Source organism: Physeter macrocephalus, unplaced genomic scaffold, assembly GCF_002837175.3.
Source record: "Physeter macrocephalus isolate SW-GA unplaced genomic scaffold, ASM283717v5 random_736, whole genome shotgun sequence".
Lineage (NCBI taxonomy): Eukaryota > Metazoa > Chordata > Mammalia > Artiodactyla > Physeteridae > Physeter > Physeter macrocephalus.
The window spans coordinates 1-24926 of NW_021146021.1; the positions used below are offsets into that span (position 1 = coordinate 1).

Here is a 24926-nt window from a genome sequence, read left to right on the forward strand (position 1 = left end):
ACCGCCCTCAGCAGCTGCTTCACAAAGGCTTTTATCCCTCTCCTCCTGCCAGCCCCCTGCCCCGGGTTTGCCCAGCAGCTGGCCCCTCGCCTGCCTGCCGTTGCCATCCACCATTCGACATTCCAGCTGGTGGCCCAGAGACTGGTGTGGAGGCAGAAAGAGGAAGGAGACAGTGCTAGGAGGAGGAAGGAAGGAAGCTCTCCTTCAGGGTCTTTCTCCTTTAGTTCTGGTATCTTCTTCCTCTCTCTCTCTCCCCTCTCTCTGCCCTGTGCCTGTATTTTTGGCAGTATGGCAGGCTTCCTGCCCAAGGTGATGAGAACCCTAAAGTCAGCCATTCCCACCCTTGAAGGCTGTGCCAGCCCATCCGAGCAGCCCTGGCGGCTGCCTGTGCTCAGCTACATGGAAACAGAAGCCTCCCTCTCTAGGATTCTGTCATTGGAGTATCACAGCAAAGGTTCTTCTCTTTCCTCTCCCTTCCCCTGTCATTGCTCCTTGGTTATAGAACCCAGTAAATATTTATTACTTTCAGAGAAATCGGATATTTTGTAGAGAAAACATGTTTGAGGTTAGACGTTTTCACTTGGGGAAGGTTGGAGAGCCTCTTCCTGGGGCAGCGCCTCCTCCTGTAGAGATTCCTCGGATTCAGGTTGCTGCCCTGAGGATTTCCCTTCCCTTGTATATAAGGTGGGATCCGAGAATAGGGCTGGCTGAGGGCAGCAGAACCTCCCAGAATTGCTGCATTTGAACTGACATCACGCTCTGCCTTGGACATGTACATATTCCTGGTGAGAACTTTGACTCTCCCAGCTTCTCCAGAGAGACTGACTCTGTTCTGGCAGCCCAGGAAGTCTTGGGTGCGAAATGTGATGACTCCCCAGAGTTGTGGCACGTGTAGTGCCCGAGGGGCGCTGTGGCCCCGGGGAAGGCCAGACAGGCCCCTCCTCCTGGGGCATTTGTTTCTGATTCTCAGGGCTGGGTTACGGGCCTTTTCCTTCTTCCACCTAGGCCTAGCCACCACCTTTCTTTAACCCCAGGGTCTGTACACTGCCCTGAGGTTTATTAGTTGGATTGGTTCCTTGTTGAGAAACCAAAGCTGGGCATTCAGGTGTTGTTACTTGAGTTAAGTCAAGGGCCCAGCCTCACCCACTGACCATCTGTTCCTCCCCGCCTAACTGATAGGCCCAACCCCACTCCTCTGGCCCACCTGGGGTACTCATTGGCAGCAGCTGTTCTGCAGCAGAGCAGGTGGCCCTCAATTGCTTGTTAGCAAGTGCACGTGGCATTGTTTTCACCTACGAGGCTGATCTCTGAGGGCTGGGGTCAGCTCTGATGCTGCCTCAGTTGGGCTGAGCCCTGCCCCTGTGCACACATTCTCCTGCCTAAAAATGTGTTTCCAGGGCTTCCCTGGTGGCGCAGTGGTTAAGAATCCACCTGCCGATGCAGGGGACACGGGTTCGAGCCCTGGTCCGGGAAGATCCCACATGCTGCAGAGCAGCTAAGCCCGTGCGCCACAACTACTGAGCCTGTGCTCAAGGGCCTGCGAGCCACAACTACTTAAGCCCGTGTGCCTAGGGCCCACGCTCTGCAACAAGAGAAGCCACTGCAATGAGAAGCCTGCGCACCGCAACTAGAGAAAGCCTGCGCACAACGATGAAGACCCAACACAGCCAAAAATTTAAAAAAATTTTTTAAAAAGTGTTTCCAGTAGTGGCGTCCAGCTGGCCATCCTGTCACTGGGCCAGAGCACACCTGTGGCCTGCTAAACCAATCCAGGCTTACCCCCCAGGTCCCAGCACTGAGACGGGCAAAGGCCCTGGTAAGTTACTGATTGCCCCCCACTCCCCCACCTCATCCCAGTATCTCAGCTGCTGCCCTCTTCCAAGGCCAAGCATGGAAAGGCCTGTTAGCCATTTGCCTCTTTGACTCCTAATTGTTGGCCTCTGCAGGCAGCAGCCTTTCTTCAGGACCCCATCAGTGAGAGGCCAGGGAGGCTGAGCCCTGACTTTGAGCTGAGCCTGGGAGGAGCAGAGCAACTGTCAAGGCCGGCCCTTGTCCCTCAGCCCTGTACAGTGAAAGGTATGAGCCCTAGACGGACCTGCACAGCACCCCCGGGACAGGGCTGGGACCAGTCGTGTCTCCAGGTGGGAGAGCCCCTCCCGCTCCTCCAGCCTACTTTATTTGGAAATATTGAGCTATACTTTAAAATGTATTCAAGAGATTTCCAATAAACTTTTTCTGTACTTTATAGCCTCCTGTCCTGCAAGCTGTCGAAAAATCTAGCCCACTTCCTCCCACTTCTGGGCAGCCCCGGGTCACTGACAGGCTCCGTGGAGGGAAGAGCGGTGCCATGTGAGGCACAGCAAGGTTTCAGAGCCATTCAGGCTGTTTGGAGTCCTGGGGCCTTGGACTGGTTGGGAATTTTTTTTTTTTTTTTTTCCTGGACGCACTGTGCAGCACGTGGGATCTTAGTTCACTGACCAGGGATCAAACCCAGGCCCCCTGCATTGGGAGCATGGAGTCTTAACCACTGGACCACCAGGGAAGTCCCAGGAAACCTCTTAGAGCCTCATTTTCCTTGGCTGTAATGTTTCCATTTCAAGGGTTGTGTGAGAGTATTCAGTGAGATAACGTGTATGAAGTAGATGTGCACGTGAGGTACGCCCATAGTAAAATCCTCAGAACGGGTAGGCCGTTATCTTCAGCTCTCTATCCTTCCTACCCAGCACAGCTCACCACTCACCCTGGGCAACAGCCTTTGGCTCAGAGGGAAAGACAACTGACAGGTCCCTGCCATGTTTCCAGCAGAGGCCAAGCAGTGGGCGGGGGACTCTCCAGACTGCTGGGATATTTGCTGATCTGGTGTGAGGGGTTGTGGCTGAGCAAACCAGACAGAAGGGAAGGGACTGAGTGAAGTAAGCAGAAGTCCAGGTCCCATGCATGTTTGTTTAGCTGCCCTGATCTGACAAACAGCTGGAGCCAGGGCACTGGAAAAGTAGAAGAGCCCTGTGGGGATTATTCCTACCTGGCCCCCTGGGGGCTTCCATGGCAGGTGTCAGCCCTGGCAAAGCCAGCTCCTTCCTCCTATTTCGCCTGCAGTGGCGGGAGGGAGTGGAAGGTAGAGCTGGTGTCCCAGAGGAAGAGGTGGTTCTAGAGGCTGGAGGCTGGACAAACCTGGGCAAGTGCTGTCTTGGTTGCCTCCCACGCCCTTCAGGCCAGAAGCCAGGCCCCAGGGCAGAAGAGGACTAGTTAGAAAATTCTAAATTCATCTCAAACCTGGGGCTGAAAAGAATGGGCCCGCCCACTGCTGCCGCTTTGGGCCCTGGGAGCCCTTGCTTGTTAGTGAACTGCATGTGACGCTGACCATGATACCTGACCACGCATCCAACTCCTGGGTCAGAAATGGTGGAAAGACAGTCCTTGGAGTCCTCACCTTCAGTTAGGGGTCCCCCAAAAGCAAAGTGTTCAATTGCCCCTTGTCTGATGGTGTCCTACCCCTTTAAGCCATGTCACTACACTCTGCCCCCAGAGACCCACTGTTGCCAAGGCAGGGGTAAACTGGCTCTTGAGTCACTGGCAGAGGCCCTGCCAGGAGCCCAACCCAAGTAAACAGCTCTCCGTCTCCTGCTCCCCTGTCTTGTCATTTCCTTGGGTCACTGCCCTTCTGTTCTAAATAGTCACCCAGCTTAGAGCTGAGCAGAGCCAGGGAGACAGGCCGCCAGCGCCTTCTGTTTGAGCTACCTGGACGAAGGTCACAGTTGTGCAGGCGGACTGGCTTCCTGGAGCTCGGTGCCTGTGTTTATAACCATTGTCTTGATCCTGCAGCTTTGGCCCGGCTTCCCCAGCCCAAACAAGCAATGAGGAGAAAAAAAGAACAGGCCTGACTGAGGCCATCATAGCCTCCTGATTGCAGTCTGCAGGCAAGCAGCAGATAGCTGGAACTTGACCAGTGTGCCAAGTGGAATTCTGGCCTGCCCTCCCTGTGACAAACCATTTTAGTTTTTCAATTGTAGTAAAATACATGTAACATAAATTTTACCATCTTAACCTTTAAAGCAAAGCAAAACTGCTCGAAAGAGGAGAGCTGGATCTTTCACAGCCTCCACGTGACTAGGTGGCAGGTGGAAACAGCCAAGGCTCTCAGGCTGAGGGGCGGGTGGGGAGGACGGGATTGGCTGGGAGATGAGGGTTCCAACCCTGGCCGCTGTACAAGGTTGGGACTATCACTTCATTCCTCTGTGAAGTGACCATCATTCTGGTTCCCACTGGGCATTCATTCTGTTATGTAGTGTATACGTTACGGTCGGCCCTCGCATCTGTGGGTTCCACACCCGAGAGTTCCCCTAACCTTGGATAGAAAAATATTTGGAAAAAAAAATTCCAGGAAGTTCCAAAATGCAAAACTTGAATTTGCTGCATGCTGGCAACTATTTACATGGCATTTACATTGTATTAGGTATTATAAGTAAGCTAGAAAGAGAGGATGTGTGTAGGTTATATTGCAGATACTACACCACTTGATAGAAGGGACTTGAGCATCCTTGGATTTTGGTGTCACGGGGTCGGGTGGCTGGAACCAGTCCCCCACACATAGGGACGACTGTGTGTCTGATCTTCAGAGAAATGAAGCAAGAGTCTCGGACGTGGGACCAGTTACATGACAATTACCAGTTAGAGCTGGTTGTGAGTGATGGAACTAGGATTCAAACCCTGGTCTCACTCTAAAGCTTGTGCTGTGGTCCACCACAGTCTGCTCTGTTTGGGCGAGAGAGGTCCTGGTTTTAGGATATAGCACTTGGCGGCCAGTTGGAATGCTATAGGTGCAAAAAGGAAGGTGACTGTTCACACTTCTAAGCCTGGAATATGGTCAGAAAGCTGGCTTGATACCGACTCATAAGTGAGCAGGATGAGGAAGGGGACAGATTGACTTGGGGGGACACTTCCTGAAGCCCTATCATCTGCTCTTCTTCTGCAGCCATACCACACCTCCCACCCAGTTATGAGCCTCCATGCCCACTTCCTTATCAGCCAGGTGGGCAGTTTTCCATCTCCATTTTTATTGAAATATAAAAAGTGCAAAGGTGAAATACATGATTGGTGCCAAGGAAGTCACTGTGAATGTGAACACTTGATTCACAGTACAAGTCCCCCCACCCCCAGGTAAAGACCAGTGGTGGGTGGACAGGGGAGAGACCAAATAGATCCATGAGGCTCCCCAGTAAATGGGGCTCTGAGCAACACCTGATACAAAGGAAGGAAGGCAGAAAGCAGAAGCCTGGGCCTGGCCTGGGGACACAGGGACTGACAGCAGCCACACCAGGCCTTGGGACTCCTGACATGCTAGTGTCCTGGGAAAAGAGCCCAGTGAGGTCAGGCCCAGGCCACACCCGGCTTGCAGATGGGGCAGGACTGGTCAGTGAGGACCGCCACAGTACAGGCTCTGGCCAAGGCTGCAGGAAGGTGGTTCACCAGGAAGGGACAGCTGGAAAGAGGGATATCCATCATCATCAGGGTCCAGGGGGAGGTTGCTAGAATTTACCTGGCAGGGGCCAATCTAATTAGCAAAGTATCTACCCAGCCCCTCCAGGAGTCCAAAACTGGAGGAAGGAGCCACCCCAGATCCTGAGGCACTGAGTCACCCCTGGCCAGAGCAGGGACCAGCGTGACTCCACAACAGACGTGGCTAAGGATCTGTCCAAGTAGGAAGGGAGGGGAGGCAAGGCATGGGGGGTGGAGTGGGTGGGGACTGCTTGTCAGTGGTCTGACCAGACACTAGGAGGCTCTCAGGGGTGAGAGTGGGGTGTCTATTTTGAATGGATGCTGGGACTCAGCCCTGTCATCCAAGCTGCCAGTCCTGGCAGAACCAGGGGGCTAAGACACCCTGGGGGCGGTACCACTTGGGAAAGGCTGACCCAGGATGTGTGGAAGAGAAGGCAGACATAGGACTCCAGGCTGTCATTCGTTAACTGTGGAAGTACCAGAGGCTGAGCCACCAGAGGGGAGGACAGGAACAGGGTGCTTGCAACCAGGCCTTCACCCAGACAGGGAGGAGTCTCAGCAGGGCCAGCCCAGGCCAGCTCAGCCTTTCATTCCCCAGCAGTTGGGAAGGGGAGGACCAGCCCCAGCTACCAGCCCAGCCGGCAGTGATTTTGGCATCTCCAGTTGCCAGGGGAAGAGGCAGGAGAAAGCAGGTAAGCAAACGGTTGCTGGGGCCAGTCCTCCTGCCTGGAGAGCCAAGGCCAGCTCTGCAGAGCCCGGCAGGAGCCAGGGATCCAAAGAGGCAGTGAGAAGTATAAGGCGAAAAACGTCTTGTGGTTACAGCGAGGCCTCCAGGGCCGGTGAGGTGGGCTGGACAGAAGGGGAGGAGGAGCTGTCCAGTTGGCTGGCTCCAGCTTCTGTCTCCAGGGGGCTCACAGCCCCTTTCTGGGCAGAAGCCCTGGGATCCCGTAAGGCTGAAGCCAAGAGGAAGAGTCCAAACCGGGGCTATCAGAGAAGGGGGCGGGTGGGGCAGGGGCTGGGCTCAGAGCCCCTTGGAGTCAGGGCTGAAACAGCTCCCCTTGATGATCCAGGAGGAACTTGGTGAAGGTATTGATGGGATTAATGGCCTTGAGGGTGATGGCAGCATCCTTGGCCCACAGCAGGTTAGGGCCGAAGACAACTGCCAGGTTAGTGTTGGTCATCTTGTTCTGGTCACAGAGGGCAGAAATCTGTGGAAGGAATCAGGGGGCTGCAGCAGGAAGCCACAGACGCCGCCTCCCACGCCTGGCAACCACGCCCAGGGGCAGCAGCCATGGCAACTCCTCCTCCCTCTCTCTTCCAGGTAAGCGGTAGAGGCCCAGGCCGAGGTCTCACCTGCACCAGGAAGGCAGTGAGGAAACGCAGCACCAGGTAGTTCTCCTCGGGCAGCATCTGGAAGGCCTGCAGCGTCGCCTCCACTCTCTGGCTCTCATCAATGTCTATGAGGAAGGGGGGCCCAGGTCACAGGGGCCCATGGCCGGACTGGTTCAGGAAACCCTGTCATGAGGCTAGGGGGAAGACCCAACCAGACTTTCCTTGAAGGACAGGCCAAACCCGCCTGCTCTGAATCCAGCTGCAACCCCACCCTGCAGAAGCTGGAGAGTGGGGAGAGGGGCACTCACTGAGGAAGCCCACAACGTGGGAGTAGAGGTCAAAGGTGAGCAGGGGCTCAGGAAGCTCCCGGAGGAAGGTCTTGAGAATGACCGCTGGCAGGTGCAACTCATTGTACTGGTCGAAGTCCACAGGCAGCCCTGAGGGTGGGGAGGAGCTGGGCCAAGCCTGGAGACCAGCAGCCAATCCGGAGGCCAAGCAGGCCCCACAGCCTGACTTCACCCTTGGCCACAAGCCTCCTCCTCCCACTGAGACAGGGGGCACAGGGTCAGGCCATCTGGGGAGTGGGGCCCCCGAGCACACACCACCTTGCCTCCGAATGACCCTGAACCCAGGCTCCAGAAGCCTGACCTATGAGAAAGTAGGCCTGGGACAACCAGGCAGGAGTGAGACCCATGTAATTATACCAAATGCCACAGAAACCTCACACATGCACACACATACACATGCGTGTGCGCGTGCAATCTGTACTGGCCCTCTGGGCTTCGACACATCCCCGGGGCCACTCACCCATGTTGTACTTCTGTTGCACTTCCCGTACAACTTGGGTGTTGGCCGACCTCCGGAAGATCCCCTCAGTGGTGAGAGCTGGGAAACAGTGGGGCCTGGTGAGTCTCAGAGCTCTGGGGCAACGTGCGGACTCCCCACCCATCCAGTGTCTTGGGGTCCCGGTCGGGGTCAGTGTGGGTGCTGGCGCACGTGGGACCTCACCCAGCCCTGCCCAGCAGCTTCCCGAGGGGAGAGGGCTCCCCGGCACTCACCGTGGGCCTGTAGGTAGGCAATGGTCTCCCGCAGCACAAGCGGAATGGGCTCCTGCTCTGGGTTCTTCTCCCGGAGGCTGTGGGCACAACGCAGTGACGGGTCTGCAGCCCTCCTGGCCCCCAGGTGCCAGCCCCGCCCACCTTTCGCATACTCACTGCTGCAATGAGACCCCGAACTGCTGGTTGGGCAGAGGGGGCCGTGGTGGCATGGGCTTGGGGGCTGTCGCAGGGCTCTTCTGGGTGGATTTGAGGAAGTCATCATACCTGGGGAAGCAGCAGGGAGGGTCAGGGCCCCTACCTGGCTCTGCAGTCACTATGGCAACTCTTGTTTGTCAGGCACTTACTGTGCTGTCTTACATGGATTACCTCATTCAGTCCTCCCACCAACCCAGCTTTACACAGAAGTGAATACTTTAAAGAGATTCAGCTACAGAGCTTTTCAGTGACAGATACGGGATCTGGACTTGCTCTCTCTGACCCCATGTGCTGCCCCTTACTCATCACATCTGCTTCCCCTGTGTATCCTGGTGCTGTCAAGGCTGCTTCTCCCCTTGGCCGGCACATCCTACCCCCACAAACATGATATATGTGGACAGTGTGCCCGCTGGGCACACACAGCCCCCACCACAGTCTCACTTGAGCACTTGGCGAGGGATCCCCAGTTGCTCCAGCTTCACGTGCTCGCTCAGCTCACTCAGGTAATTCACATAGAAGATCTTCTGCCCAAACTTGAAGCTGCCGATGGAAGAAAGGGTATGGGTCCAGGGTAGGCCCGCTTCAGCAGGCCTCCACTTTCTCCTCAGCAGCCCACCCAGATCAGACAGAGGCCTAGCCCCAAAGTGGTTGGTCCCCAGGATGCTTGGCTTCCTCAGGTATCTGCTTCACAGCTCAAGGGGAAGCCCAAGAGACGAGTGCCCCGCCCTGGGCCCACTCACCTAATGATGGGCTTGAAGAGGATGAGCAGGGTCTTGATGAACATGGTGGGGTGCACGATGTACAGAGCCTTGATATTCTTCTTGTACCTGCAGAGGCAGAACGGGGAACTCAGGAGTGGGCGTGGTAGGAGAGGCACAGAGCTAAGCTCTTTAATGTACAGTTACTGATTTGATGACTCATAGTAAGCCTGCGAGGTAAGTGCCATTGTTGCCCTATTTTACAGATTCGGAAATGGGCTCAGAGGTTAAGTAAGATGAAAGGTCACAGAGGGAGTAAGTAGAGAAACTGGGATTTAAGCCCAGGCCATTCCAACTTGAGACTCTTTGTGTTTAGTTTACCCAGGTAGGGGGGACCCGCCTCCCCCGGCATGGAATATGTTCCTGCCCAAGCAGAGGGCAGCCCAGAACCCGGCAGAGCTGCTGGCCCCCGGGCCCTGGACCTCCTCCTAGGCCCTAACCCACTTGCGGTCAAACTCCCGGTAGGCGTCCCGGAGCCAGCTGAGGGAGGGCTTGTTGTCGCTGGTCAGGCCGTGGTGCAGGTAGAGCAGCGTGTAGTCGCTCTCCACATACTGGTCCAGGGTGTGCTTCAGGTATCTGTAAGAGACAAGCCCCACTCAGGCCTGCCCTGTATGCAAGTGGGGCCCCATTAAGACAGAACCAGTGCCCCAGGAATCCCCTCCTCCTGCCTCCGCCAGCCCCTCTCCTGCCCTGTCTGTTCTGGCTGCATAATCAGTCACCATGTTGGGGTGGAGGAGGAACGAGGTAGTGGCTGGGCTGGGTGGAGGAATAATAAGAACAACAGCAGCTCTCAGGTTTGAGCACTGACTAGGAGTCAGGAGACCAGGACTCTAACTGGAGCCATCTCACATACCTGCAGTAAAAATGGGAATTAACATTTCACACTCACAGGATTGCCCTGACTCAACAGTAATGATGACAGTCATCATTTACCAGTATTAAGCTCTTAGTGTCTACCAAGCACTTTGTATGCAATATCTCGTGCCTTCCTCATCATAATGGAGGCCGATACTATCCCCTTCTTACGAGCGAGAGCAGTGAGTCTCAGAGAGGTCAAGTGCTTCTCTGAGGTCACACAGCTTGTGGTGGAGACTGGAGGTGAACTAACTCCAAGTTCTGCCTTGTTGCTCATGGGACAGCTCTGGCTTTTACACTCCCAGCGCTGTCTGTAGAACACTGTGCCCACGAAAGGGGATTAGGGTGGTCAGAGGGTCCCCTCCCCTGCTCCAGTCACTGGACATTCTGTGGACCAAAGACCCACACCTCAAGTTCCCTATGCTCACAACACAATACCTACCACCCAACACAAACACACATACGGGTGTTGGGCCCACCTGAGGTGGAGAAGTATGAATTGAGTGAACATGAATTCCAGAAAGGGAAAGGAGCCCAGTGGAAAACCCTCTTTCTGGTTGGCCAACAGCTCCCAGGCCCCAGCAGGAACACCACTCCAGGCTGGGAGGCTGGGCATGCAGGAATGCTAAGGGCTTCCAAGGGGAGGAGGGAAAGGAGGGGAGGAGGGAAAGGAGGGAAGGAGCCTTTTTATTTTTTTTAATGATTTGGAAAGCTTACAGTTATTAATTAGAAATCTGACGGCTTTTTAAAAATTTATTTAATTAGTTAATTTATTTTTGGTTGCGTTGGGTCTTCGTTTTTGTGCGCTGGCTTTCTCTAGTTGCGGTGAGTGGGGGCTACTCTTCATTGAGGTGCGTGGGCATCTCACTGTGGTGGCTTCTCTCGTTGCGGAGCACGGGCTCTAGGCTCGCGGGCTCTAGAGTGCAGGCTCAGTAGTTGTGGCACACGGGCTTAGTTGCTCCGCGGCATGTGGGATCTTCCCGGACCAGGGCTCCAACCCATGCCCCCTGCACTGGCAGGGGGATTCTTAACCACTGCGCCACCAGGGAAGCCCGGGAAGGAGCCTTGGGAAGTGCCCAAGGATGTGACTAAGTGCCCAGACACAACCTGACCTATCCCAGAGAGGCTAACCTAAACATTGGTCCATGGGTGCCAGCACTGGCGGACACGTGAGGTGTCTTATGCTGGGTTTATTATCTTGATTCCCATGATTATCACTATACAGTAATTTACCCCTTAAACACATTGAGCACTTTGCAGTTTGAAAAGAGCTGTCACATAAAAAGATGGCATTTTGCAACTATAAAATAGCAAAAGTTAAGGACTTCCCTGGTGGTCCAGCAGTTAAGACTCTGCGCTTCCACTGCAGGGGACATGGGTTCGATCCCTGGTTGGGGAACTAAGATCCCGCATGCCACGCAAAAAATAAATAAAAATAAAAATAAATAAATAAATAAAATAGCAAAAGTTGTAGTGAAAATACACTCATCCTTGATGAATGTTATGACCTTTTGGAGGTCAATAAAGTGATGTTTATCAGAAGCTATAAAATGTTCATACTCTGATCTGATAAAAATATGTCCAGGAATTTATTCCAAGGAACTAATCAGAGATGAACAGAAATGTTTTTGTAAAAGGCTGTTCATTATAGCCTGTTTTATAATGGGGGGAAAAAATGAGCAGCAAAATAAGTGTCCAAGAACAGAATATTGGTTAAATAAATCACAGGAGATCTATAAATAGAATACCTCACAGGATGTTTCTGCAGACAGAACCAATCTGTGAAGTTGGATGTGAGAACAGTGGTTACCTTTGGGGCACTGCCTGGAAGAGCAAAGGGAAGTTTGTAGGTGTGGATGACATGGGTGTATTTCGTTTTTGAAAATTCATCTAGTACACATAATGTGTTCACTTTTCTAGATAAACATATGTCAATAAAATTTTTTAAAAGGATGTTTAATGCTCAGAAGATAAAAACATTATGTAAGATACAAAACTGACTACAGAGTTCTGCATATGTTATAGAAAAAAATGGGAAATGAATACACTAAAATGTTAACAGTGGTTTTCTCTCTGGGTGGTGGGTTTATGGGAGACTTTGTTTATTGCTGTCTGTATTTTTTCTTAATAGCTATCTGCATTTTTCTACATTCTTGAAATCTGTGACACTTTACAAATGAATACAATGACATTTCACAGGGCTCTGGAGAGACCTGACCCCAAGCACACACCTAGTAAGAGGCAGAGCTGAAGTTTAACTTGTCTTCTGCATCCAAGCTTCAGGCACTTTCTATTTCAACCCCCCAGATCTGGCTGGACAGCTGGGAAAAGCCAAGTCTGAGATAATCTGACTGAAAACAAGATGACAGGACTGATGCATGATGAAAGCGCCTCCCTGGCCGGCCAGGTGGTGGCGGGGAGATCCCGCTGGGAAGGTGTGGAGGATGGACAGGATGGGTGACAGAGGGCTTCCCGAAGGCAGACGAAGCCCCAGAGTGGGGGCAGCATCGCTCAGCACGCTCTCTCCTGAAAGCTGGGTGCTTTTCCAGCCACCTCCTCTGACTTCCTCCCACTCAGCCCATAATCTGGCCAGGAGTCTGTCACCTGCCTTGTCAGATGCTGTGACAATAAAACCAGAAAGGAGGACATGTGACTCAGCCACCCTCAGGCTGGGCTTCTTGGCCTGTGCCTGGCTGGGCCACGTGACGGGCCTGGAGAAGGTTATGCCTGCCTGCACAGCTGGGGAGCAGTGGGAGGGGGGCTCGGGAGACCAGAGAGAAAGCATTCACACTAAGCTGGAGAGACTCGGGCCTGGCCCTGGCTCACAGGGCTGCAGGGGCTCTGCAGTCAGGCCCTCCCCTTCTGTTGCTGTAGCCCCGGACTGTCCCCAGCCCCACACCAGCCCCTCCACACACACAACCATTCAGGATCCCAAAGAGCCGGTAAGGGCGGGGCAGACATTTGCAATTGCAGGGAGTGCTTTAAAGTGTCAGGAAAGGAGTGCAAGATGGAAACTGTACACACACTGAGGAGCCTCAGGAGGAAGTCCGTTATGGCTCTGCCTCCAGGGATCCCGCACCTGCTGCGGGCCCAGCACTGGCCTAGTGGTGGCTCAACGGTGAACACTTATCAGAACACAGTCTGTGAAACTCCTGCTTTCAATCAGCCTTCAGACTTGCATCAGGAGATTTCTAGACCAACCAGAGCTGTTACCTGTATTTAGCTATTAGAACCTGGATAGGCACAGAAGTTGTTGGCACCAGATTTGGCACAAAATAACACTAATTATTCATGTAAATGATGAACAACTGCAACTGCCTCAGAAGCGCACCATATCGTTATCATAATCAGTCCTCACATTTGGACGGTATCTTACTTTTCAAAGCATTTTCAAATGCAGTATCTCACTCCTATGAGGAACAAGGGCTGTATTATTATTCCCCGAGAAGAGTGAAGAAAAAGAGGCTTAAAGAGATGAACACGCTTTCCAAGGTCACACAGATGGTTTCCAGGACTAGAAACCAGATCTGACACCTAGCCCAGTGCTCCCAATATAAAATGGCTCCCTCGGGAGAAGAGGGGAGGCCTTGAGGGAGGTGGCTTGGTACCCTCGGGGCAGGAAGGGACAGCAAGGAAAATGGCTCCAGGCCGTGGTGGGGATCTGAGCACAGGTTCCCTCACTTCCCCACGGGTACTCACCCCAGGAGCTTGCTGTGGTCCAGCTGGTGGCTCGGGGGCATCCGGCAGGCACTGAACACAATCACCTTCCGCCCATACTTGTCATCTCCTAGGTGTGGAGAAAGGTGGAGCATGCAGTGGGTGAAAAACAAGCCAAGAGAAGTCAGGTGAGGATCTGAACGGGGCCAGGCCTGGAGACTGTACCATTTAGCGTGGGGGCCACAGTGGCCCATGCGGACAGACCTCTGGGCAGGTGCCTGCACTCAAGGGTGTGTCACTGAAGAAAGGGACAGATGGTCTCAGGGCTACAGAGCTGGGGCACAAAAAAATAACATGACTTTTAAAAAAGTCATGCCTGGTGGAAACAGCCCAAATGTCCATCAATGGATGGGTAGAGGAAGAAAATGTGGTGTATTCATGCAATGGACTATTGGCTATAAAAAGGAATAGAATACTGATACATGCTACATTGTGAATGAATCTTGAAAACATGACGCTAAGTGAAAGAAGCTTAACATAAAAGGCTACATATTGTTTGGTTCCATTTATATGAGCTATATAACAGCAGAAAGCACATAAGTGGTTATAGGTGCTGGGAGGAAGGGAGAATAGGGATTGATGCTTATGGTTATGGGGGTTGGTATGGGTGATACTATGGATGAAATGGATGAAATGATGGAACTAGATAGAGGTGGTGGTTGCTCAACATTGTGAATGTACTAAATACCACCAAAGTATACACTTTTAAATGGTTAATTTTTTTTTTTTTTTTTTGGCTGCGTTAGGTCTTTGTTGCTGTGCACGGGCTTTCTCTGGTTGCGGTGAGAGGGGGCTACTCTTCGTTGCGGTGCGCGTACTTCCCATTGTGGTGGCTTCTCTTGTTGCAGAGCATGGACTTTAGGCACGCGGGCTTCAGCAGTTGCGGCACGCGGGCTCAGTAGTTGTGGCACATGAGCCCTAGAGCACAGGCTCAGTAGTTGTGGCGCACGGGCTTAGTTGCTCCGCGGCATGTGGGATCTTCCCGGGCCAGGGCTTGAACCCATGTCCCCTGCATTGGCAGGCGGATTCTCAACCACTGCGCCACCAGGGAAGCTCCTAAAATGGTTAATTTTATGTTATGTAAATTTCACCATAACTAAGAAAACAAAAAATGTCACACCCACCAAAGCACTGTTATCTTGCCGTACATCATCTTAAAACTCCACACCTATTCCAGAAGCATCTCCTCTGAGCAGCCTGTATTTGAAAAACTTCTTGAAGCTACCTTCTCAGAAAGCCTGAGGCCAATGAGGAAATCAGTCTGATTACTTAATAGTCATGTCTTGTTCTTGACTACTAACAACACTTTCTGATTTTACTGCCAGGATTATTTGCCACAGTTCATTGACCTCTGGACATTTCTAAAATTCATTCCTTTCTCATTAAGGATATTCTAAAAAACATGGAGTAGAGAGCAGTTTGTAACACTTTGGGAAGGTGCTCATTTGAGTGTAATCACTGAGGGATGTCTGTCCAAAACTAGTCACTATTTCATGGTCTGACCATCTGGCTTTGTCATGAAGCTGGGGAGCTCCTGAGACATATGCCACAGACTCCCAAGGTGAGATGCTCTTCCAGGGTCAGTGTGGACCAGGGACTCCAAGCACAGCTCGATGGGGCAAGGCCTGGTTCCCACTCCCCCATGTCCCAGGGCCCTTCCCTTTATCTTTACCCTCACACCTCTCCAGAGTCATTCTTGCCTAATCCCCACTGCTTCAGAGGCAAATAAAAAGACCACTTACACAGCCCACACAGTCTGTCCTCCTTCTACCTCTGAGGATTCAGGGACTCCCCAACAACTTGCTGAGTGTCTTCTCCATGTTAAATAAACCATGATCTTGATGATCCCTCTTGGTCAGTGACTTAACCCAGGACTCAGTGCTTTTCCAAAGTGGTTGCCAAGGCTCTGACCCTTTTCTCAAGGGCTGGGGCAAGACTCAGTGGAGGGGCTGAGGAAGGCTTCTGGAATGTGGGCAGCATGGCCCCAGTCCCTGCTGGTGGCCCAGCTGGTGCTCTGGCCTGAGCTATTGCCTCACTCCCAGCAGTCTCCCACTGTGTCCAGCCTCTGGATCAACCCCTCCAATGATCCCATCTCCACCCAGAACACTGCCTAGCCTCTGCTGGCCCTAGCCAAAGGTCTTAGCCAGGACCCTCCAAGAATTTCCTGGGTCAGGGTATGAGGCCTGCCACCAAGCCGGGAGAGGCTCCATTCTCCTTTCTAAACTGGCCGAGCTTCTAGCCTTGGAGAATTAGAAACATCTACCTGCCCTTGACTCTCCTGCCTTGACTCCTCCTTTCTTCCTGAACCCCACCCCAAGCTGTATAAAAGCCCCTTAGAAAGGCTCACGGGACTTTGAGGCTTGGCCCCGCCAACCCCCTCTGCAGGCTCACACCATGCACACCTTTGGCCCAGTCCGCAGCAGGTGGCTTTAGCCTCTGTCTCTCATGCAAGACAGACTTCCTCTAGGCAATTCTGCTCCCCTCCTCTAGGCTAACTCCTTTGAATCCTTAAGACTCATCCCAGGCATAATCTCCCAGAAGCCTGTGTCCCCTCCTCCTCCCCGCAGGCAGGTTAGCTGTCCCTTTTCATAGCTCTAAGCATGAACCATCACCTGTCTCTGTCACAACACTTTGACTCTCCTGTATAACTATTTATGTGTCTGTCTCCTCTAGTGGCTGTGAGCAGCTCAAAGACAGGGACTGTCTTGTCCATCTTTAAATGTCCAGATGGTCCAGAGCCCAGCAACGTGGCAGGTATTCAATAAACGCTGGTAGCCTGTCACAGGCCGGCATTACACGGTAGGCACAGTTCTATTTCTGAGTTTGCTCACAATGCTATCTGGGATATGAGACTGCTTTGGACAGTTTCCCAAAGCCTGGGGCAGAATTTCTCCAGACTTAACAAGCAGAGAACCCTCTGCAGGCATGTCTGAGGAGGAGACGGTGCAGCTCCGTCCAGCAGCAGGTCTATTTTGAAAGACCAGGTGTCACCTGTTCCCCTCCACACCCTGGACCAGATCCTGAGGTGCTGGGTTCCTTCCAGGCCAGTTGGGGGTGGCTCTGCGGCCTGCTCTGATTCACTTCCCATAGGCTTTGACAGAAGAAAGAGCAGACTTGCAGCGGGCAGGGATGAAGGGTTAGACTGGCCAGCCCACCCTCGTGGACAATCTGGAGCTTCAGAAACCCCTGGGCCTTCTATTATGAGCCTGTGGGGCAGGGGGACATCATCTGTCTACTCCCCTCTAAGCAGAGGAAACGCCCAGGGTATAGCGGAAAATGCTGGGAGGAGCATGGAGGATTCTAAAAGATTCTCTTCATCACTGCCCTCCAACAGTAAGGCAGCCCTCATTGGCCGGCAGATTTGAGGACTTAGGCAGAGCAGAAAGTCTGAGCTCACACGGCTCTGGTATTTAAAGAGCTGGTAACTGGTTAAGCAGGCAACTGAGGTGAGAGGCCAGAGGCCTGTAGTTCCACCAGTCAGCTGCCCCAGCAACTTGTAAATGGGAAATTGGGTTCTCAACCAGGTTTCCATCAATGGGCATCCACCAACGTCATGATGTTATACAAAAAATATTACAAGCAGGGGGCTTCCCTGGTGGCGCAGTGGTTGCGCGTCCGCCTGCCGATGCAGGGGAACCGGGTTCGCGCCCCGGTCCGGGAGGATCCCACATGCTGCGGAGTGGCTGGGCCCGTGAGCCATGGCCGCTGAGCCTGCGCGTCCGGAGCCTGTGCTCCGCAACGGGAGAGGCCACAACAGAGGAAGGCCCGCATACCACAAAAAAAAAAAAAAAAAAAAAAAAAAACATTACAAGCACATGCACTTGTTTTCTGGGGAAGAGGTCCACACCTTTCATATTTTCAAGAAGGACTCCTGACCAGTTTCAAGAACTGCTTCCCTGGACTGTATGCTCCTTGAAGGAGGGAATGTGCATTTTTCCTCAATGAATCCTCAATGCTGGGGACTTCCCTGGTGGTCCAGTGGTTAAGAATCCACCTTCCAATACAGGGGATGAGGGTTCGATCCCTGGTCGGGGAACTAAGATCCCACATGCCACTGGGCAACTAAGCCCACGCGCCACAACTACTGAGCTCACGCACCTCAACTAGAGAGGCTGCATGCCACAAACTACACAGCCCACACGCTCTGGAGCCCATGCGCCACAACTAGAGAGAAGCCCACGCGCCTCAATGAAAGATCCCACGTGCTTCAACTAAGACCTGATGCAGGCATAAATAAATATTAAAAAAAAAAATCCTCAGTGCTGAGTACTGGACTTGTTCCCAAAGTAGGTGTTTTATAAATGCATGCCAAGTGAAGTCAGGATGGGGATGGGGGGCAAAGGAGGGGGCTCAGAGAGGGACTGGATGGCAAGACTCCCAGACCAGCAAAGAACAAGACATGGGCAACCCCAGGGCTTAGCCCGTCCTCTCCTCCCTGGAGTGGAGTCCCATCGCCCAAGTCCTTGAGTGGCTCGGGCATTTGCCATCAGGCAGGGTAACGGCTCCTACAAGAAGCATGTGTAAAAAGGCCTGGGAGTCCCCTCCTCATCTCAGAAGATTCAAACCGATTTACCCTGGAAACTGAAGGGAAAGAAGGATCTGGCAGCACTGGTGGCTCCAGAGCACTGAGGGAGAGGGCTCAAAAAGGAGGCACAGAGTTTGTGGAAAGCACCAGGAAAAGACCAGCCACCAGAGAATGAAACCTCTGCATTCCCAAGATACGGATCAGGAACTTCCCAGGGGAGCCTGGGTATTAATCAGCAACAGACCAGCTCCTCCAGCAGGCGTTCTGGGACCCGCCAGACCAGTACAGTCCCGTGACCTGAGAGCAGGCCAACCAAGGAGATGGGAGGTGGGGGGCTGGGGCACATTGGTTAAAATGTGAAATTGTCAGGAATGCTGCAAGCCAGCTGACATCATCGTTGGTGGCTAGAAATCTGCTATTTGTAGTTGGAAATTGCACATGTTACAAATAATACAAATAATAGCCTTTTCTTTTTTTTTCTTTCTGGAGAGCCAACTATTAAACCTTTACCAGTACACCACTGGAAAGAACCCACGTGGACCAGTCAGGTTTGACCGTGGAGCATGACAGCTACTGCCAGCAAGGAGAACAGAGGCTACAGAGGAGTTGGGGACATAACACACCCTCCCTTCCAACGTGGGCTCTTTCTCTGGTTTCCAAGGCCAGGAAACTGGCCTCCCAGGAAGTCAGCATAGCCTCATCAAACAACTCTTGCTCTGGCAGTGCCAATCCAAACTCTTCTCAGCAGTCAGAGAGGCACACACATGGGGGACACCCCACCGGAGGGGCCCTGAGCCAGCACTCAGGCCAGGCCATTGCTTACAGCCAGCCCCACGACCCCCATGGACAAGGCCCCCCCCTACCCTGGAGCTCCTTTCCCTTTGGGCTCTGGATGTGTGGGCTCCCCACACAGTCCCCACCCTGTCAAACCTCCCATAAATCCCCTGCTATTTCCAGCTCCCAAGTACCACCAGCTCCCAGCTCCCAGCTCCCCAGAGTGGGGCTGCAATTAAGCTGGCTCCACCTGGCCTCCACCAAGAGCCCTTCTTGCTCCACAGCCCAGAGAGGCCAAGCACAGAGAGCCAGGAACACACCTACCTGGCTGGGCCCCCTCAGGCTCATCGCACCCTGGAGAAACAGAAACATGTTGCAGCTCTGCTTGCAGGGGTCACCTGGTGGGGACCCAGCCAGGTGACCCAGCAGGTCACCTGCTCTGCCTCGTGACTTGGCCACATAGCCAGGAGGATGTCAGCAGAGAGACTCCTTCACATCAGACATCCCCATGCCCTAGTCAGGTCCATCTCTAGGAGTGAGGAAAGTTCTGAGCCTTCAGGTAACTCTCCTGTACTCAGGGCAGGACCAGGCCAAAAAAGAACTCTCAGCCTTGCTTCTGTAGGGGTGATAGAGGCCATAGCCAAGTCCTCCAATCCAGACCAGGGCAGGCATCAGGAACACAGATGCCAAGGAAACACCTTGACATTAGGAACAACCCTCTCAACTGCCCCATCCCTCCCTGAGCCCAGCATTCAGGAGAGACGGAGCTCCCTGCTGCTTCGCTATGGCCGGATGCCCCCAGGGCCCCCTCAGCCAGCATCACTCAGGGCTCCAGGGGCCACAGCTACCTGGCTCCCCTTGCCTACCCCAATGCCTCAGGGCAGGGCCGTGCTGCCATCCCTGCTTACAGCTGAAGAAAAGACAAAGGATCCTACAATTCCAATTTCCTCTTCTAGCGCTAGGACCCTATAGGCAGAAACCAGGTCATCAACATCTCTGCTACCTCCCTTGCTCCTGGAGGCTTCTGGGTCCTGCATTATGAACAGGAGGGCGGAAGCTCACTGAGGCCAAGACCCAAGGGGGGCTCCGCGCTCATTCTTAGCACGGTAGCACATCTGCGGGGAACCTGATGCTCCAGGAGTCATGTGGCTCCTAACTCCTGGAAGGAGGCTCTGCCATTCCAGACTTCCTTGGAGGCAGGGTTTCCCAGGAGAGACTGGCACCTCCCTGCTCCCCAGTAACTGATGGGGAAGAAAAGCTGACCTGAGGGCAAAGGGAAGGGAGATGAATGAACACTTATTGAGGGCCAACTACGTTCTGGCTGTGGGCTAGGCCCTGATATACGTTCACCATCGTCATCCTCTCAGCAACCCTGTGAGGAAGAAATGAGCTCAGACTGCAGAGCTGCAAATCAAACCCAGGGCTTTCACAGCGCCTCCCACACGCCATCTGCCAGTGGAGATGATGAGGTCACAGGTCAGGATGTGGTTGCAGGTGAACAGACCAAGTGGCCACCACAATCAAGTCTGTATTTTTTTTTTTTTTCCGGTACGCGGTCCTCTCACTGTTGTGGCCTCTCCCATTGCGGAACACAGGCTCCGGACGCGCAGGCTCAGCGGCCATGGCTCACGGGCCCAGCCGCTCCGCGGCATGTGGGATCTTCCCGGACCGGGGCACGAACCCGTGTCCCCTGCATCGGCAGGCGGACTCCCAACCACTGCGCCACCAGGGAAGCCACAAGTCTGTATTTTTAATGAATGATAAATGGAACCTCAATAGCCCCAGGGTCAGGGGTCAGACCGGGCCCTCCCCTGCAGCCCCTTCCCCTAAGGCAGGAGGGCCTGGCTTCCTTAAGCCAGGGATGCAGACTGTGAGGGAAAAGGTGCAAGGCTGGGTGTGCTCACCTGCCACCTCCACAATCTGGTGCCGGGCAATGTCGTAGTAAGGGTCATCCCACTTCAGGTGTGTGACAGGTTCCGGGGAGCTGCTTTTGGAGTCATCTGAGGAACACAGCAAAGTCAGGGGATCATCTGGGGGTCTGGCACAATTTTCTCCCTGAGATTCGTGCTCTTTGGCCCTCCGCCCAGTAAGGCTTGTGCTCCCAGCCCCACCCTGGGGCTGGTCTGTTTGCCCGCATCCTGTCCTCCTGGGGTCTTCCTTCCACAGGAAGGGGGTCTCCCCTTCTAAGGCGCTTATGGCTGCTGAGATCCAGCCGTACCCACCTGACTTGGGAAAGTCGGGCATTTCGTCTGAGGGCCAGTTCTTCTCATCAATGGAGGCTAGCTTCAGCTGGTTCAGAGCCTGGCTGGTGTCATCCAAAGTCAGGTCGTCCTGCAGCTCTGAGAGTGGGTCCATGGCCAAGCCTCTGCCCCACAGCTTCACGCTGCAGAACCTGAAGAGAACCCTGGGAGACAGGAGGGAGTTGGCAGGTCAGCGACACACTCTTTTCACCCATAACTTCTATAGCAAGCCCTCCTGCTCCCACTCTTTCCTCCTCCAAGCTCCCTTGTCCCTGTTCCTCAACATTTCTCATCCTTGCCAAGAGCTCCATGTAGCTCCTCCTGGCTTTCCTGGCTCCACAGTTTTCTGGCATGTTGTCAGAAAAGGCAGCTGGGGCATAGGATGGCACAGCTCAGTGCCTGCCTTCAGGCCCTCCAGCTGGATAAGGAAGAGCTGTGCCAGGCCCTGCACTGCCCACCACCCAGCTGGTTCAGTCGAGCAGTCCCAACTGCAGAGGTTCAAAGGCCATGCCCCTCTCCTCCAGGGTCATAGAGCACAGAAGCTTCCCAGGCCCCAGCAGTGATGGCGAAGAGATATTGCAAGAATCTAAGGAGCACAGGGCTGCTCCAGACCCCTGCCTGAAAAAGGTCAGCTGTGGCCCTGGCTACTCCATCCGTCACTCCTGGCCCAGGGAAGAGGAGGTGGCCAGAGACCATAAGACCTAAAAAAAAGGCCATGGCCAAGGGGCCCAGCTGGGTTTGCCTCAGGACAGGAATGAGGAGCAGGAAGTGGAATCTTCCTGCCACTCACTGTGACAATCTGCAGGCTCCTGGAGGCTCCCAAGCCCAATCTACTCTGGGGGGGAGCTCCTGACACTAGTTTCAAGGTGGGAAAGATCAACAGACCACCTTAAGGACTGGGGGGTACAGGTGGGTAAGGAGGAAGCCCATGACACCCAGAGTCCAGAGATCCAGGAAGTGGAAAACAGAACAACAGCTGTTGCATGCGGGGAGGGAGAGGAGCCAACTCTGCAACTGGGTTTGCCCAGGTCTGGGGTGTGGCCTTACGGATGTGGCTGAGTGCAGTATGGAGGAGGCACCTTCTGCCCTCAGCCCTAACTGGAAGTCAATCCCTCTCCCTTCACAAGCTCACCATGTGTGTGAGGGCGGGAGTTTCAATTCAACCCATTCGTCCAACCCCAAAGAGGCTGCTCTAAGTCCAGTGCATTCCTGGAGCCTCAAAAAATGACATATATGGTCACAGAATCAGCAGGGCAGATAAGGAGCACAGACAAGACCCAGGCGTGGGTAGGGAGAAAAGAGGAGAACTGTGGGCCCAGCTCCAGATCCTGAACACCTCTGAGCGATGCGACAGCCGCCTGCGCACATCACAGCAAAGACTCCATCCGGATGGCAAACCAGCAGCTCCCTACTTACTTACTTAGCAACAACCTAGCAACAACTACCCTGTTACCAGGGCAACCACACTGATTCAGCGGCAAAAGCTGTTTGAAGTTCCTGAGCCAAAACTGAGCCGCCAAACAGCCAGAAAAAAAAAAAAAAAAAAAAAAACCAACTTATTTTTCTTCCTCTTCCTCTCCTCTGTCCTTATCTGCTACCCTTATTCACTGCTCACTACCAAAATACAAGTCCCTTACCACAAACACAGAGAAAGAAGTTCTCTGTTGTTTGGGAATGCATATCTCCCAGCAAGTGCTGCTGTACCCCTCACCCCAGCTCCCCATTCCAAGCAACCCTCAGTCTTGAGAAATCCACACCTGATTCAGCTATAAGCTCCTCCCCATATTCAACCAGGAAGCTGTGAGGGCTCCCCAAAAGGGGCCCCTCTCCAGGTAACAGGGACAGAATTTAGCTCACAGTAACCCTCCCCAGGCCTGAGCCTTCTCTCCATCCCTTCTGTTTGGTTACTGCCCAGGCACCAAGAGCTCCTTCAGCCCTGCCCACAGCAGTTCCAGAGAAGTCTTTCTGCACACAGTGGGTGCTTGATGCAGTCAAAAAAACATGGGATGAGATACATGGAGAACTGGATTATAGTCCTGACTGAGTCGCAAAGATGCTGAGCAAGTCCTTTTCCTATCTAGGCCTAAATTTCCTCATCTACAGAAGTGAAGGCTCCTCTCCGAAATATAATTCTCCAGCATTCTAAATTACTTGTGCTGAAGTGAACAACGGGATTAGAAGGAACAGCTGGGAGTTGAAGTATGTGTGAGGGAGGGAGCGGGACACTCTAAAAGGGAGACGAGCTTGAACTCCACCTCTTCCAGTAACTCTTCTGTCAGTTCTTCCAGAACTGACCCCTCCCCCGCCCCATAAGCTCCTTTTCCAGCCCAACTAATCACAGTTGTTTCCACCTCCCAGCCAGCCTAGCCTCCCTCACTACCCTCCAACCCACAGCTGTTGCCCTCTGTGAGCCCAGAAGCTCAGCTCCCATTCAGTGGAGGTGGGCGGGGGAAGCTAGTGCAGGGCAATTCTAACATAAAGTAGTAGAAATAAAGCATCCCGGCTGCCTAAGACTCCTGTCACTTACAAGTCCTGCTCCACTCTGCAAAATAATCCTTATTGTCAGATTAGTTTTTCCCTTCTCAGTTGGTAAAATCTCTACCTTTACAATAATCTTCAAGAATCACTTTAGGCAGAAGTGTTAACCTTTGGGAAGTCCTAGAGCTCTCTGAAATTCTGGAGAAATTTATGGACTTTTTCCCTAAGAAAAATCAGCACATGCATGAAATCCTGCATGAAATTTTAAGGGGTTCACAGGCCCTCTTTCCCGTTTAAGAAACCCTGCCTACTCAAAATTACATCGGGCACAGAGTTGATGCTCAGTCATTTGCTGAATGACTGAACAAATCAATTTGTATCCTAAGAGGAAAAGGGAACCAACCACCATGAACTGGATACAAATTATCTTTTCACAACAGCACCAGTGAGGTATGTATTACTAAACCCATTTTACAGTTTGAGAAACCGAGGACCAGAAAAAGTAAGCAAGTTGCTTAGGGTCATACAGCAAGGTCAAGATTTTAATCCATGTCTACCTTAAGATGGTCGCTTTGTGCAGGTCAATCCCTCAATACTTCTCTAATGGACTGTCATTCAAGCGATTCTCAAAGTTCTACAAAAGGGCAAAGTAAAGCTTCTCTCCTAATCTCCTCCATGGACAACTGAAATAACAACTTAAAATCGTATTCTCTGGCCTGGGGATCGCCCTCCTAGTTGGGGCTCCAGAATTGTGAAAATGCAAATCCCACAATACAACAGCAAAACTTTTAACTACAATCACATTTGCATAGAGCTTCATGGTTTACAAAACCCGGATTGGGTGTAATTATCCCATTTCACAGATTAAGAAATAGATATGAAAGTGTGGCCAGTAAGTGGCAAAGGTGGAATACTTCCCCCAAATTTCTTGGTCTTAGTTCTTCCCCAGATCGGACCAGGGAGACTTCCCCTTCCCACGAGCTTGCTCAATGACAGCGAGCGAGGAGGCCAGGAAGAAGGCAGCAAGAAAGCAAAGTCCTCTCACTTCAGACCCTCGGGGGGGGGCCGAATCCCCGCAGCAGGAAGGCCTGGTTCCCAGGCCCCATTCCACCCTTGCTCCCTTCCTCGGTTCCGCTCGGATCCTCCCCATCCGGATCCCATTCCTTCAGAAGACCAAGCCAGTCCCTTTCCTTCCCCCACCACCTCCCAGGGAGACCCCGCGCCCCTCAGCTCACCGTGGTGGGGCACCGCTCCCTCTGCCACGCCTGTCAAAGACAGGCAAACATCCGGCTCCGCGGTAGAATGGGAACCACCCCCTCCCTGTCGCTTCACTCCCCAGCCACTTCCGCCACACCTCCGACCCACTTCCGACCCACTGCCCGGTCCAAACGTGGCCTTCGCAGGAGCCCCGCCCACTTCCTTACGTGCCCGCTTACGTGCCCGCCAGGAGGAGGGACAGTATAACCGTCCGACTCGTCCCCACCAAAAGGAAGCCCTT

General features: G+C 53.1%; 1 protein-coding gene across 2 annotated transcripts; it reads right to left on the reverse strand.

Annotated features, from left to right (window-relative positions):
• Nucleotides 1–970: 970 nt before the first annotated feature.
• On the reverse strand, nt 971–24823 carry ARHGAP1 (Rho GTPase activating protein 1). Of its 2 annotated transcripts, none has more exons than XM_007125006.4 (13): nt 24664–24745; nt 20933–21114; nt 20615–20710; nt 13394–13481; nt 9284–9415; nt 8822–8908; nt 8523–8621; nt 8043–8150; nt 7887–7963; nt 7636–7713; nt 7137–7265; nt 6850–6953; nt 971–6704 (listed from the first exon to the last, which is right to left on the reverse strand). In XM_007125006.4, exons 2-13 carry the CDS (start codon nt 21063–21065, stop codon nt 6534–6536), a joined length of 1302 nt encoding a protein of 433 aa, XP_007125068.2. In that variant the 5' UTR covers nt 21066–21114; nt 24664–24745; the 3' UTR covers nt 971–6533. The 2 variants fall into 2 exon arrangements, with proteins under 2 accessions (XP_007125068.2, XP_054939256.1); XM_055083281.1 differs by having other exon boundaries at nt 6411–6704; nt 7137–7373; nt 24664–24823.
• Between the last annotated feature and the right edge of the window lie 103 nt (nt 24824–24926).

Coding starts and splice junctions, on each gene's coding strand:
- ARHGAP1 (XM_055083281.1), bottom strand. CDS start 21,065: ATGGACCCACTCTCAGAGCTGCAGGACGACCTGACTTTGGATGACACC. Junction 7,714..7,886: donor TGCCTACCTACAGGCCCACG/GTGAGTGCCGGG, acceptor ACTGTTTCCCAG/CTCTCACCACTGAGGGGATC. Junction 6,705..6,849: donor TCACTGCCTTCCTGGTGCAG/GTGAGACCTCGG, acceptor TTCCTTCCACAG/ATTTCTGCCCTCTGTGACCA.